We start from the raw sequence: 15,188 nt of genomic DNA, 5'->3' as shown, positions 1-15,188 counted from the left end.
GTTCCAACCCTTCGAGCAGCGCCCTGTCTATCTTCTGTTCTTCTGATCAGAGTCATCCTAATGGGGCCAGGTGGTAACTCATTGTAGTTTGATTTTCTTAATTTGAGCGCCATCGAGCAAGTTTTTGGCTGTTTATTAGCCATTTCTCTTTGGAGAAATGTCAATTTCAGTCCTTTGCCATTTTAGAACTGAGTTTGTTTGTTTTTTTGCTTTTTTAGGTTGTGGCCCAGCGATGCTCAGGAGTTACTCCTGGCTCATGCACTCAGGAATTACTCCTGGCAGTGCTTGGGGGACCATATGGGATGCCGGGGATCGAACCCAGGTCTGCCCCTTTGCAAGGCAAACGCCCTACCCGCTGTACTATTGCTCCGGTCCCTGTTTTTGTTTGTTTGTTTGTTTATTGGGTTTCGGGTCACAGCCCGAAGTAAGCCCTTTCGGGTTCTGCACTCAGGGATCACTCCTGGTGGACCCTGTGGGGTGCTGGAGATCAAACCCGCATTGACCGTGTGCAAGGCAAGCACCCCGCCCACTGTACTATCACTTTGGCCCCATGGTTCAGCTTTAGGAATTCCCTAAATATTCTGGAGAGTAATCCCTTATCAGACACACAGTCTGCAGATACTTCCTCCCATTCTGCAGGTTGCCTTTTCACTCTGAGGGAAGTCTGTAGACGCACAGAATGGAACAGAAATGTGTGTGCATGGACAGAATGAGGTCCAGAGAGGGTGATGTGCTTCCCATGTGGCCACTTGGTACATTCACATGGGATTGAACTTGTCAACCCAGCTCATCCGATTCACTGGTCTTGGTCCGTGCCTCTCGCCGTGATGGGAAGAGTGCAGCTTTGAGCTGGCTGGGTGTTGCCCAAGGCCATGTGGGTCAGTGCTGACCTTACCTGGAAGCGAGACGCACAGCCGGGGTCTGAGTCTTGAGCACCCCTGGCTGACAGGGGTCTGACAAGTCATTCTCTGGCTTGGAGCATCCCTGTCCCCAGCTGACAGGACTGTCCCGAGGGTCCAGGGCCACCTGCTCCATGTGTGGCCTCAACGGCTCGCCCGCCCTCCTGGGGGCCACAACACAGCAGCACCGGGGTATAGAGTAAACTTTAATTTTTCTGGGGGAGGGGGTCTTGGGGGGGCTGCTCCTTGGGGGCGGTCACGGAGCCGTGCACGCGCACACGGTATAGGCAGGTGAAGTGGGGGCTCCCCCAGTTGCTCGAGATCTTCACCTTCACCGCCCCGAATGCCCGGAGAGGCTGGTTCTGGAAGAGAGAGTCAGACTGGGGGTTGCCCTGCACCCCGCATCCCGCCCCTTGGACCCCCATTCGCCTGGTGCGGAGGGCTGGGAGTGGAAGGGGCTGTTTTTGCATTTAGCCAGAGTGGGGTTCAGGAGGCTTGGGGGTTGGAAAGGCTGTCCAAGGATGCGGAGCAAGTGGGTACATGACACTCGGGTGTGCCGAGGTCAAAGCACAAGTACGAGGACCAGAAAGTCCCGCCTTGGGGGTCCAGCCTATGTATGTGCCATGGGGTCCCGGGCAGTCCAAGACCCCTCCCTGGGCTCCAGCGCCTGTCTGTCAGAGGGGAGCGTGATGAACAGAGAAGATAGCATACGTCTTAAGTCACTTCCCCAGCATGTGACCGACCCTGGCTTGATCTCTGGGACCTCTGAGGGGCCCCTGAGCATGCAGGGAGCAACCCTTGAGCACAGAGCTGGGAGTAGCCCCTGAGCCCTGATAGTGTGACCTCCAAACAGACAAGGGGCCAGTAAGACTGCTGCCCAGGACTGCTATGGGCATGTCACCCAGTGGGACCCCACACTGCAAAGGCTCTGTGAGAGAAGACCCCCCTCCTGCCCCCGCCCCCGGAAGGATAGAGCCTGTACATTTACTTCTTGCTCTGCCCAGGACCAAAGAATGGAAGACTCGGCCTGTGAGATTTCACTGGATGATGTCAACCTCCCAGAGTAATAGAAGGGGAAACTGAGGCACAGAGAGGCAGTGTTCTGACCACCCAGGATACTCCGAGATGGTCGGGACAGGATGCGGGCCATTTTCAGCCTGATCGCCAAACCTGCCAGACGCTTCAGAGTTTCAGGACCATCTCAGCGCCCCACCTCTGCTTCTGTCCCTCACTCCCACGTCTCCTGTCCACGCCAGTGGTCTGCTTGTGTCTGGATTGTGGGGCACCCGGGATGGACACTGAATCTGAAGGAGAAGCTCTGGGTCCCAGGCCACCCCCTGCTCATCATTCACTGGCCCGTGGGGAGTCCGGACCTGACCCAGGTGAGACGGGACTTCCTCACGGGCCTCTCAGCTGTGGGCAGGGTCCCATTCATTCCGAGCATCAGTTTCACCTGTCCAGTGGGCTCGGAAACAAGGGGCCCAGATGGGGGGGCAGAGCGGGGTCCCCGGGCCCAGCCCCACACATGGGGCTCATGCAGCCATGCTCCCCGGGGGCCCCTCTCCCCTGTTACCTGGAGCGGAAACGTCTGAATGATATTTTCAGGCTGAAACTGGAATGCCCCCAGGAACACCTCTTCTTTGAGGGAGCCTTCCAAGCCCTGTGGAGTGGGAGCCCAGGAGAAGGTGTGAGGAGCACAGGCAGGGTCTGGGAGGGGCCCCCACCCCCGCCCCCTGCCCCTGTCAGCTGTCTCTTGCACAACTCCTGGAGTGGAGAGCATGGAGCCATGGCCAAGAGAGAGACATGGGGCTCAGAAGCTGCGGCCCTTTCTAACTCTGCCCTTGACTTGCAGGACCTAAGCGTGCCCTTGACTGGCCCTCAGTTTCCTTATTGCTAAAATGGGGCTCAGAGGTCTCGTCTCTGAAGACCAAATAGGCTCTCACAAACGTGGTCTGAAGGACCTAGAGATAGTACAGCAGGTAGAGTGTTTGCCTTGCACGTGGCTGACCCGGGTTTGATCCCTGGCACCCCATATGGGCCCCTGAGCCCACCAGGAGTGAGGCCTGAGCACAGAGTCAGGAGTAAACCCTGAACACTGTGAGGTGTGGCTCAAACACCAAAACCAAACAAAGAACTGAAAGAAACGTGGGTGGGAGTAAGGTTGCAGTCCCTCCATTTCCTGAAGGCTGTGCCCTCTTCTCTGGGCCTGGAAGAGAGCTAGCTTCCATTGTCAGGGTCTAGCCTAGTGCCCGAGACTGTCCCCTTCGTCCAGCGTAGCCCAGGCTGGTGGGGTGGGGGGTGCTCACGTAGATCACGAAGTCCTTGGGGGCGGTGTCCAGGCTGCCCGATAGGGAGATGGTCTTGGGGATGTGCTGTAGCGTCACATTGGACAGGAAGACCTTCTGGGCCATGCGAATGGTCACCTGGCCGCGGTCACCGGAGAAGGCCCAGCAATTGCCTGGGGTCACATTGGGCTAAAAGGGACAGGTGTCACTCAGGCCTGGCTGGGTGGGGTGGTTCTTGCTTCCACTCTATCCCCCTTCTAACCCCCTGCCCCTTGATATGTGCTTACTCCATTCTGTCACCAAGGCTAAGCTTGGGGGTCACCAGCCCCAACAGTCCCTCCCTCCGCATTGCTGCCAGCCAGGACATGTCCTCAAGCCAGCACAGAGAGGAATAGGGTCTGCCGGGGGACCCTGAGGGCTCACATTCCCAGTGCCCCAAGAGATTGTCCCTGTCCTATACCTGTCCCCCGATCCAGTGCTAGCCCCCAGCAACTCTCTCTCCCTTAACTCCTCCTCACACCCTTTCCCTCTGTCCTCTGCCGCATCTCCCAGGCCCACCCCCATATCCTACACTCTTTGCTCTGAGCCTCCTGATTTCCCCAACCTCCACCCTGCATCCCCGCGCTGGCCCCTGCCTCGAGGATCACGTCGGGGGGCTGCGCATAGTTCCACAGACGGATCCAGTTCCAGTAGGAGCGAGCCTTGTTGTAGTTGTACGTGGCGGACGTCTGCTCAAAGTCGATGCTGGCCCCTGGGGGGAGTGGGTCCTAGATGAACAGGAGCCTGGCCTGGGAGGGCCCTCACCGCAGGTCAGCTCATCTGGGTCCTCCCCGGAAAAGGGGGAAGAGCCAGGAGCTGCAGCAGTAGCCGTGCTGGGCGCTCCCATCCTGGGGCTGCTGCCAACGGGAAGTGACCCCTGCAGGCCAGCATGGTGCAGGGGTGCAGGGGTGTGAGCTCTCACTGTGTCCGCCTGGTTTTCTGTGCCAGGTCTCTAGTATCCCCTGTCCCAGAGAGGAAAACTCAGGCCCTGAGTGGCTAAGAGATTGAGCAGTTAGCTGGACACCTCCTGACCCTCCATGTTCTTCAGGGGCCCACAGGGCAGCCGGCCCAGGGTGTGCTGTGCATTAGAACCGCATTGGCCCATGGCTGGCACTGACACCTTGGCAATCCAGAGCCACCCTCCCTCTTTTACGAGGCTCCTTTCTCAGGGATTTCCTGGTGCTGCTCTCTCCCAGCAGGTCTCAGCCAAAATGCCCACCTCCCAGGCCCCTGCCTGGTGGCTTGTGTATGTAGAATGTGCTGTCTATGCAGGCTGTGGCCTCTCGCTTGGGAGGAAGGCACAAAGAGCCAGGTCAGAAGTCTGCCGAGGGTAGCATGTTTGCCTTGCATGCTGTCGACCTGGGTTCGATCCCCGGCATCCCATATAGTCCCCTGAGCACCGTCGGAGTAATTCCTGAGTGCAGAGCCAGGAGTAACCCCTGAGCATTGCCGGGTGTGACCCAAAAACCAAAAAAAAATAAAACCCCAAAAAACAGAAAAAAAAAAGAAGAAATCTGCTGAGAAACCGTAACACCCAAAAGGACAGAGAGAGTAGTAAGAGGGAATGTGTCTGCCACAGAGGCAGGGGGTGGGAAGGGGTGGGGAGGAAGGGATACTGTGAACAATTGTGGTGGAGAATGGGTACTGGTGGAGGGATGGGTATTTGAAATTGTTTGACTGGAACGGAACGATGATAGTTTGTAAATCTGTAACTGCATCTCATGGTGATTCATTAAAATTAAAATAAATCAAACAAACAAAAAGTAAAATAAAAGCTCACAATTGAATTACATAAAAAAAAAAAAGAAAGAAAACTGCCAGGAGGGGCTGAAGCAATAGGACAGTGGGCAGGGCTCTTGCCTTGCATGTGGCTGACTTGGGTTCGGTCTCCTGCATCCTATAGGATCCCAAAGCACTGCAAGGAGTTATTCCTGAGTGCTGAGGGAGGAGTAACCCCTGAGCATTCTGGTACGGCCCAAAAAGGAAAAAAGAAATCTGCCATGGGTGGCTTCTCGGGTGGGCGGGTGGCTTGGTGACTGACCGATAGACTTGAGGGCGAAGTCTGGCTTCTCGATGTAATCGCCTTGGATCAGCTTCATTATTCTCTGAGCCATTTTGTGCTGGGGGGGGGGGGCAGAGAACACCAGTGAATATACAGCAAAGCCACACCTCCCACACCAGCTCTCTGAGTGCTTTCTCGGAACTGGTGATGATTGTGTGCGTGTTCTCAGAGACTTGGGCTTGCAGCAGCAGAGGATATGCAAAAAGCAGTGAGGCTGAGCTGATGGCCTGCAGTTGAAACACCAACTTTGCATGTGGAAGTCCTATGTTGAATCCCTGGAACTACCTAGCTTTCCGAGAACCACTGGAATTGAGTCCCAAGGAAAATGATAGCAAATAGAGAGAAAATGCGGAACAATTTTACCTTGAAATTAAAATCCATAAAAACAGAGAAATGTATATATTCTAGCAATGTACGCAATGAAGAACTTCATGGAGGGCTGGAGAAAAAAACTCAATGAGCTGAGTACATGCTTGGCATGCTGGAGGCCTAGGCTTGGTCCCTGGTACCTTGTAGCCCCCTGAACACCATTGGGAGTGACCTCCTGAGCACAGAGGTTGGAGTAGTCCCTAAGCACCACCAGGTCTGATCCCTTCAAAGAAAAACACCCAGAGAACGGGAACATTTAACTCTACATCAGACAGAAGGCAATACAAAAATCATCCGCAAGCCTAAAAAGATATGACTAGAAAACAGAAAAATGGAACTGGAGAGATTGTACAGTGGGCAGGGTGCTAGCCTTGCAAGTGGCCAACTTGGATTTGATCCCCAGAATGCCCCTGAACACCCGCAGGAATAATTACTGAGTAGAGAGACACGAGTAAGCCCTGAGCATTGCCAGGTGTGACAAACCACCCCCCAGTAGAAAAAAATTATAAATAGAAAAAAGAATAAAGATAAACTAGTTATATGAAATATTAGTAGTAGTTCCTATAATAATACATATAATAGTGTCTAAAGGTTTAGCATGGATATAATTTGAATCTCAAGAGAGGAGATAGATAATGGGGAAGAGAGAGAACAGCTAAGAATGAAAAATTTCAGCACATAGATTCAACAAGCCCCATAGTACCCAAATAGATTAAATACATATCATTGATCAAGGAGGAGTGGAGGAGAGAAAAATATCCTACAAACTCCCAGGATAGAAATAAAAAGACAACATTTAGAGGGCTAATAATTAAACCATTAGAATTTTCAACAAAAGTATAGCTAGAGGGGCTGGAGTGATAGCACAGCGGTTAGGCCATTTGCCTTGCATGAGGCTGACCAGGGTTCGATTCCCAGCATCCCATATGGTCCCCTGAGCACTGCCAGGAGTAATTCCTGAGTGCATGAGCCAGGAGTAATCCCTGTGCAATGCCGGATGTGACCCAAAAAGCAAAAAAAAAAAAAAAAGTATAGCTAGAACATAAGAATGAACTTCCTTTAAGATTCCCATGGGCCATGGGAAACAATTTATTATCTAGAATTCTATACCCAGTCAAACTATGCATAAGTAGAATAAAGATGTTTTTTAAACATACCAATTCTCAACTTATATATTTTTACTTATAATTTATGGAAATAAGTAAAAATATATACTGGAAATTAATGGGGGGATGTACTTCACCCAAAGGTGGAAGAGAGGAAATAAGGCTTCAAATAGAGAAGTAGGGTGCTTGAGCAGAATGGCCAGCATCTCACCTCATCTGACAGGGCTTCCATCATCTGGAGTCTGATAATGAGCAAGCTCATGTTACCTCGGAGATCCTGGATTTCCCCGGCATGCCGTCGCACCTTCTCCTGGTACATCCTTATGAGCAAAGAGAATATGGACCAACTTTTATTGTCACTCTCAGCCTCTATCTTTGCCAATCAGACCACAAAGAATTAACGTCACAAATTCTCACTTTCTTTGGACCATTCCTGGAGCTCCCTGCAGGATCTTATCTCTCAGACATTATTTTTCTGCTCCTGATGGGATATCCTTAAACCCAACTCATTCCTTTTAAACATAGAGTTTGCAAGCAAGGATGCTCTCTGTCATCAAGTGGTATATTATTGGTTAAGATTTCTACCCAGCTACCATTTGTGGAGGACTGCTGGCTATGGAACAGGATCTACTTAAGACATTTAGCATCTTCATTATATCAGTAATTACCCAGAGGATGTATGTTATGCTTGATCTCAAAAAGTGAGAGGTTAAGGGTCAGAGAGGACAAAAGAGGTAATGCGATTTTTTTTGGCCAGGCAGGAATTGTGGGTGTTGAGATTTACAGAAGTTGGTCAGACTGTAGTTCCTGCATTGTTAGCCCAGAATCTGGTGATATTTCTGTTTTTAAGGAAATGATAACACTATTAGCAGATTCTTCTTACCTCAAGCTCTTCAATGGACTGTTTATGCTGTCATCCTAGTTGAGGTGGAGTGTTGAGGAAAGCAAAGCATCCCTTCAGATGACACAATCTGGACCCAAACAGCTCATCTATCCATTCTTCCACAACCACAACTATTCCACCCACCCAACAGTATATTATCTACCTAAAATCCAATATATCTTCCTTCTTATCCATATGTCCATATCTATCCTCATCCATCTACCCTTCTCACCCTTCACCATGCTATCTGCCTCTAATCTATCTACCCTTGCTTTCACTCTTTCTTCTTCATCTCATTCGTCACCATCCCATTCATCTAATTTGCCTTACTTTCCATCCATCCATCCATCCATCCATCCATCCATCCATCCAGCATCCATCCATCCATTTTCCATCCATCTTCCCATCTTCCCTCCCGTCTTCCCATCTTCCTTCCCATCTCTCCATCTTCCCTCCCATCTCTCCATCTTCCCTCCCATCTCTCCATTCTCTCATCCAATCCACTCTTCCATTCATCTTCCCACTTATTTCCTCTCATCGGGCTCTCCAATCAGACAAGTGAGAGTGGCAACTGGTCCTTCGCTGCTGGGATAAAAATGAACTTGGTTCTGGCCTTCTAGGGCTGCCAGTATTATTGGGGAAATAGTCAAAACTACAGAAAATTATTGAATGATGCAGGTAAATATGATAACTTCCTTTTGGATGTTTGGAGATGGTAACATTTTGTCTGAATCTTGAAGATATGAAATATTTAAGGAGGGGAGGAGAGATGTGGGGTGGGATGGGTCCTCTTGTTATAGAGCTTCTGAGACACTTGTGATTATGAGATTAGGAGCTCTGGCAGCTAATTTCCATCTATTTTCTCTCCCAAAGCCACAAAGCAAAGGGTTCCACCTCATTTGAGCAGAAGAACAAACTTCCTTGAGGAGAGAGAGAGAAAGAGAAATGTGTTCTTTGTCCATAGGATCCTTTACATGGGGGCCTGGATAAAGCAGATGAGTCACCACGGAACTGAATGACTCCTAGAAGAGAAACTGCCCTCTGGTCTTTGAAACTCAAGGTTTTGCTGGAAGAAAGGGTTTTAGGTGTGTGGCATTGCCAGGTGGAGAGGTGGAGATGGGATAAGTCAGGCACTGGCTGGGGTTCAGATGTGCTGAATGTGTGTGGGGGGGAGAGCTTATGCAGGTGATGTTGGTAGAGGGGTGAGTCAGTGGTGGGTTCTGAAGTGTGGACTTGCTCACCTGCCAGACTTCCATTTTGGACGGTAGGTGCATAGAGAGAATCCAGAATCCTGTGGGGTCAGGCAGGGGAAGGAGACATTTGAAATGCACTCTGAAGGATTCTGGAGGTAAGGCATCTAGGTTCAGACCCTAACTTTGCCACCTACTAGCAACTTCTGAGGGAAGTGGCTTGATTTCTTTTTTTTTATTGCTTTTTTGGGGGGTCACACTCGACGTTGCCCAGGGGTTACTCCTGGCTCATGAACTCAGGAATTATCCCTGGTGGTGCTCAGGGGACTCAGGAATTACCCCTGGTGGTGCTCAGGGATGCTGGGAATTGAACCCTGGTCAGCCTCATGCAAAGCAAATGCCCTACCCGCTGTGCTATTGCTCTAGCCCCTTAATTTCTTCATAACTCAGCTTCCTTAGATCCTGGGAATAACGTTAACATCCACTTCACAGTTAAATGGCATCATAGCTAAAAAGTGTCTCACAGAAACGGAATAGTCACATCTCTCCTCCTCCCCATTTAAATTCTGTTGAGGTCGATTGGCAAAGAGAATGGAGAGGAGATGACACTTTGCTCCGAGTTCCTGCCTGTCCTAACTTGGAGTATGCTTCCTTTATGGGGTTCTCTCCTTGTTCACATTTCCCAAATCAAACCAGTTCAGAAGAAAAAGAACAAAAGAGGAGGAAGTGGTTTCTGCATTTTATGCTTTCCACTCTACTGAAAATTCCACACTCAGACTTTCATTTATAACTCTTGAAAAACAATAAAATTCTAACAAGAGTCAGGGCAGAATTCCCTCAGTCTGACAGAAGCCATCTCTGAAAACTCAATAGCGAACCTCCTACTTAACAGTGAAAACTGGAACGTTTCCTTCAAAAGATCAAGGCCTTGCTGACCTTGCTATGTCTAATGAATTTATACTAAAGGTTTTAGTGAGGCCAATTAGGCAGGAAAAGAAATATAAGATAAAGGGATGCAATTTTGTACGTCGAAACCTAGGATATCCAAGACTTTATCCATACCCAGAAAGATATCCCAGGATATCTTTTGAATCCCTATTCAAAATTCAAAGATATCCCAGGATATCTTTCTGGGTATCAGAGCTAGTAATCGAGTTAGTGAGGTTTCAGGATACAAGATTGACAATAAAACATCCATTGTGTTGGGGCCAAGATAGTACAGTGGGTAGGGCACTTGCCTAGCAGGTGCCCAACCTGGATTCAATTCATGGCACCGCATGGTTCCCCAAGCATTGCTTGGTGCAGCCCTGGAGACCCCCACGGTGTTCAGGTATCCCCACCATTGCAAGGACCAAGCAGCATCTCTGGCTATTGTATTGAACTATCAGCTGATTGTCTGAGAACACTGGGTGGCTGCCCCAGGCATCCTGAGTGAGCATTGCTTGGATACCCCTCCCCCCTTCCCACATCAATTGTGTTAGTAAGCATTAGTAATGAAAAAAAAAATCCATAAATAAAATTAAGAAAAACAATTCCATTCAAAGATAGCATAACTCAGAATAAAGTCGTAAGGATAAATCTCAGAAAAGATGGGTAAAATTTGTACTCTGAAAATTATAAAGCATCACTGAAGGAAATTAAAGAAGGCAGAGGTATCTTTCAACAATGGAAATGTTGTTGGAGTGGAAGAGTCCACGTTGTTTAGATGATTCTGTTTCCGAATTCATCTCCAAATCACTGTAATAAAAATCCCTATTCAAAATACCAGTAGAATTTTTGGGGAAGTAGAAATGAAAACGTTAACTCTAGAATTCATAATGAGAGCCAGAAACATATTATAGCAGCTAGGATGCTTGTCTGGTCAAACATCAAAGTCAACCTGGGTTTGATGCCCAGCATCCCAGTGGTCCCCTGAACACTCCTAGGACTAATTCCTGAGTGCAGAGCAAAAGAGTAAGCCCTGAGCATCTCTGAGTGATGCTCCAAAAATTCATAGTGAAATGGCAGGGACCCATGAAGCCAAAACATCTTGGAAAATTACCAGTTGGAGGACTCATATATCAAGAGTACCACTGACAGACATACATGAAGATCAGTAGAACAGAACTGGATGTCCCAAAATAATCAGGTGATTTTGACTTTTGTGCTGAAACAATTTAGTGGGGGAGAGAATAGTGTGTTTAATAATGGTGTTGAATAAGTGGATATTCACCTTCAAATTGATAAAGTTGGACCTTTACCTCACACCACATGCAAACATTAAAATGGATCGTGAACTTGAACTCTGAAGATGAGAGGTAAACTATCAAAGTCTTAGAGAAAATATGGGAGTCAGTACTCATGGTATGTTTGGCAATGGTTTCTTAGATGTGATACCAAAAAACAGAGTGAAGGGACTGGAGCGATAGTACAGCTGGTAGGGCATATGCCTTGCACATGGTCAACTAGGGTTCAATCCCTGGCATCTCATTTGGTCCCCTGAGTCAACAGTAGTAGTTTCTGAGTGCAGAGCGAGGAGTAATCCTAGAGCATTACCGGATGTGACCCAAAAAGCCAAAAGGAAAAAAATAAAGGAAAGAGTGAAAAAAACAAAACAGGTATTGGGCTTCATGAAAATCTGAGTTTTGCACTAATAAAGACTCTTCACCCCCATCAGAAAAATGAGAAGATAAGTACAGAATGAAAGAAAAAAATTGCAAGTCACATATGTGATTAAGGGATGTGCAACAGGCTAAAAAACAAATGTAACTAAATAACTAAAATATAGACAGCCCAAATTAAAACGGGGAAAGAGCTGAACTGCCGTTTCTACAAAGGAAAAAAAAAAAACCCAAATGGCCAATAAGTTCCTGAAAAGATGCTCAACAGGTGATCCTCAGTTAGCTGGTAAATCAGAACCATTCTGAGATTCTACTCCACAAAGGTCAGATGCCGAAATGAAAGATAAGATCATGAATTGGGGAGGATATGAAGAAAGAAGGACTTACACAAGGGATGGTCGAAATAGAGGATGCCATCACCTAGGAAAACAGCTGGGTAATTCCCCAGTGAAACAGTTACCATCTGATCCAGCAATCCTGCTCCTAGGCATGGACCCAAAAGTGTAGAAAATACTTGGCCACATCGAATAAGTTTCTTTGTTTGTTTGTTTGTTTTTCGAAAATACTTGGTCGTATTCAGGGCTTGTTCTTGGCTTTGCACTCCCGGATTGCTCCTGGTGGGATTCCTGGGGTCACGTGGGATGCCAGGGATTGAATCCAGGTAAGCCACGTGCAAGGCAAATACCCTACGTGTGCCCTGCTACCTTAGGATCATCTTAATAACAGTATTCTTAGTAACAGCCAAAGGGCAGCAACATCCTACAGTTCTCCACGGATGAGCAGATGAACAAAATGTGACATGCACATACAATGGTGTGTTTCGCCCTCAAAAAAGGTTTGCCTGGCTTCCACTGTCTACCACAGGACGTGCTGGACAAGCATTCTGCTCAGTGAAAAACTCCACCAAGGCCACACAGCATGGGTTCCACTTATCTGACGTTCATGCTAGGCAAATCCAAGAAAAATAATTAGCGGTTGCCTAGGTCTGGGAGGAAGCAGTGAGGAGTGACTCCCTGGGCTGGGGGCTGGAGGGGAGTTGAGGGTAGTAAAAAGACAGGAATTAGGTAAAATGATGGAGCTGTGTCATTGAGCATAGACTCAAGCCATCCACCGGAACATCTACTTGGACAGGGTATGTAAATCATATCCCAAAAGAGTTGTTGAAAAAGAGTCATTTATTGGGCTATACTTCCTAAAGCCCAGGTTCAGCTCCTGATGGGGAAGCTGGGCCTCTCTCTCCCCAGGACACCTTGACCCAGAGCTGAGCAGCAGAAAGTGAAAGCAGAGACGGTGCGTGTGGGCGTGTGCGCACGTGTGTGTGTGTGTATGTGCATGTGCGTGTGTATGTGTGAGTGTCTATGTGCATGTGCATGTGTGTGTGTATATATGCATGTGTGTGTGCGTGTGTGTGTGCGTGTGTGTGTGTCTGGGGGTGGCAGAGACAGCTGGAAGGAGTTCCATAGAAATGTAGAAAGGTGGGCTGGAGAGATAGCACAGTGGGTAGGGCATTTGCCTTGCACGTGGCCGACCCGGGTTCGATTCCCAGCATCCCATATGGTCCCCTGAGCACCGCCAGGAGTAATTCCTGAGTGCAGAGCCAGGAGGAACCCCTGTGCATCTCTGGGTGTGACCCAAAAAGCAAAAAAGAAAAAATAAGACAAAATGAAATGTAGAAAGAGGGAGTTATCATGACCCTAATATAGTCATGGTTTGGGGGGAGCGCTACAGTTCTGAAGCTTTTCTCAGCTTTCAGACTTTCTTCTTAATATCGATGTTCTTGTGGTACTTACTGTGAGCTGATAACACTGTGTTATCTGTTGTGTGTTTTTTTTTTTTTGCCACACCTTGTTGTGCATAGGACTTACTCCTGACTCTGTGCTCAGGGAATCACTCCTGGCAGGGCTTGGGGGGCCACCTGGGGAGCTGGGGCTAGATCCCAGGTTGGTTGTGTGCAAGGCAAGCACCCTCCCACTGTACTATTGCTCTGGGCCTATACAGCCCTGCGGTGGCTCCAGGTGGGCAAATGGCACTCAGTAAGAGTCTGCATCACTCCACACCCTCCACCAAATGAAACAGTCCTCAGGTCAACCAGCCACCCTCACTAGACCCTCACAAGGCGGGAAACTGCAGCTCAGAGAGCGCATTGTCTTGCCTGGGCCACACAGTGAACACACAGAGCCCAAGCTCCCTCTGGCCCCAGCACGCACCGATTGTGCAGAAAAACAGGAATCCTGATTTTTCCATGAACTTCTGGCAGAGCTGTCGGGACCTGGAAGACGGGGAAGCTGGACTCAGAGGGGCCAGAGCTTTGTCCAGGCTGCCACCCCCAGGCTTACCCTCGTTCCTCTCCTCTGGGCAGGGACACTCTATCCTGTGCCTCCACAGGGTCCGAACAAAGTGGGCCTCTAACTGGCCCTTCTTTGGCCCTTCCCTTCTCTCCTGAGAATGCATCTTTAGGGGTCAGTGCCGATGCCCCTTTCTCCTCCCACCTCCCCAAGGACTCCCTGCTCTTAGGGGCGTCTGTGGAGGAAGTGAGGATGAGCCTGGCATGAGTGTGAAGAACTCGTTTAGGAGAGAAACATTCAAGGAGCGCGCGGGGTGGAGAGATGTGTGGGACTCAGAAGTAACCAGCAGGAGCTGGTGGGAAAGAGAAGGGGTGGGCCAGGAACTTCTGGTGGGGGTGGGGGGTGGGAAGTGTGTACAGGGTGCAGGGTAGGTGGAAAGAATCATGAGGCCGGGGGAAGAGAACCCTAGTTTTTGTTTTGTTTTGTTTTTCCTTTTTGGGTCATACCCGGCGATGTACAAGGGTTACTCCTAGCTTTACACTCAGGAATTACTCCTGGTGATGCTTGGGGAACCATATGGGATGCTGGGAATTGAACCCGGGTCGGCCACGTGCAGGGCAAACGCCCTACCCACTGTGCTATCGCTCCAGCCTCAAGAACTCTAGGCTTGCCAGTCCAACGGGTACAGAGTGGGAGTCAGTGACGAAAAGGAAGTGGGGGTGGGGCCCCCAGAAATGACAGGGATGGGGCGCCCTAGGGGGCTCTGGCAGGATCTGGGAAAAGGCAGATTTGGTGGAGGGGAAAGTCAAACCGGGGAGGGGCTGCCCACCTGCCCGCTCTGTGCCCTCTGCACCCCTGCCCCCACCCACTCACCTGCAACTGCTGAAGAGCATCTGCTGAGTCTGGGTGCGCAGGAAGGAGGCCAGGGAGTTGAGCCAAGCTGTGGAGCAAGCGGCAGAGCCGTGAGCAGCAGCGCTGGCCCCGGCGCTGGCTCTCTCCCTCACTTGCCCAGGGTAGCACTCGGCTCTGACCCCGGGAGAGTCACGGTCCCGCTCCGCTTGCCAGGGGCAGTTGGCAGCTCCATAGTCACGCCTCAGAACACCGGGAGTCTGGGGTGTGCAGAGTCTCCGGTCCACCCACGGGGTGCGGTTCTCTGGGGGAGGCTCTGTGTTTGCCCCCGTGTGCCCAGGGGTGCCCAGCACGGGGCGAGGCAAAATATAAATAAATAACAAGGGTGTAGAGGATAGATGTGGAGGAGAATGAGCCAATGGGTGGAACAGAAGGATGGAGAGAATGTCTGGGGAGGACGAAGCTGAATAAGAAGAAGCTGGTGCAGGGGCCAGTGTGATAGTAAAGGGGGTAGGGCATTGGGTAGGGCATTCGCCTTGCATGAGGCCGACCTGGGTTCGATTATCGGCATCTCATATGGTCCCCAAGCACTGCCAGGAGTAATTCCTGAGTGTAGAGCCA

At 49.8% G+C, this 15,188-nt stretch overlaps 1 protein-coding gene across 1 annotated transcript in view; it reads right to left on the bottom strand.

Moving 5' to 3' along the window:
• Positions 1–1,105: 1,105 nt before the first annotated feature.
• The window catches only part of SUN5 (Sad1 and UNC84 domain containing 5), a 20,352-nt gene continuing 6,269 nt past the window's right edge, over positions 1,106–15,188 (bottom strand). Inside the window, exons 2-11 of the mRNA XM_056121549.1 lie at positions 14,592–14,658; positions 13,641–13,702; positions 8,885–8,934; positions 7,644–7,678; positions 6,972–7,080; positions 5,265–5,343; positions 3,820–3,935; positions 3,206–3,373; positions 2,473–2,559; positions 1,106–1,261 (exon numbers count right to left, since the gene is read on the bottom strand). Of these exons, the coding sequence (XP_055977524.1) occupies positions 1,106–1,261; positions 2,473–2,559; positions 3,206–3,373; positions 3,820–3,935; positions 5,265–5,343; positions 6,972–7,080; positions 7,644–7,678; positions 8,885–8,934; positions 13,641–13,702; positions 14,592–14,658 (929 nt within the window). The remainder of the gene's footprint in view (positions 1,262–2,472; positions 2,560–3,205; positions 3,374–3,819; positions 3,936–5,264; positions 5,344–6,971; positions 7,081–7,643; positions 7,679–8,884; positions 8,935–13,640; positions 13,703–14,591; positions 14,659–15,188) is intronic.

The sequence above is a fragment of the Sorex fumeus genome, unplaced genomic scaffold (assembly GCF_029834395.1).
Source record: "Sorex fumeus unplaced genomic scaffold, SorFum_2.1 ptg000044l, whole genome shotgun sequence".
Taxonomy (NCBI): domain Eukaryota; kingdom Metazoa; phylum Chordata; class Mammalia; order Eulipotyphla; family Soricidae; genus Sorex; species Sorex fumeus.
This window is presented reverse-complemented; position numbering and strand designations above follow the sequence as displayed.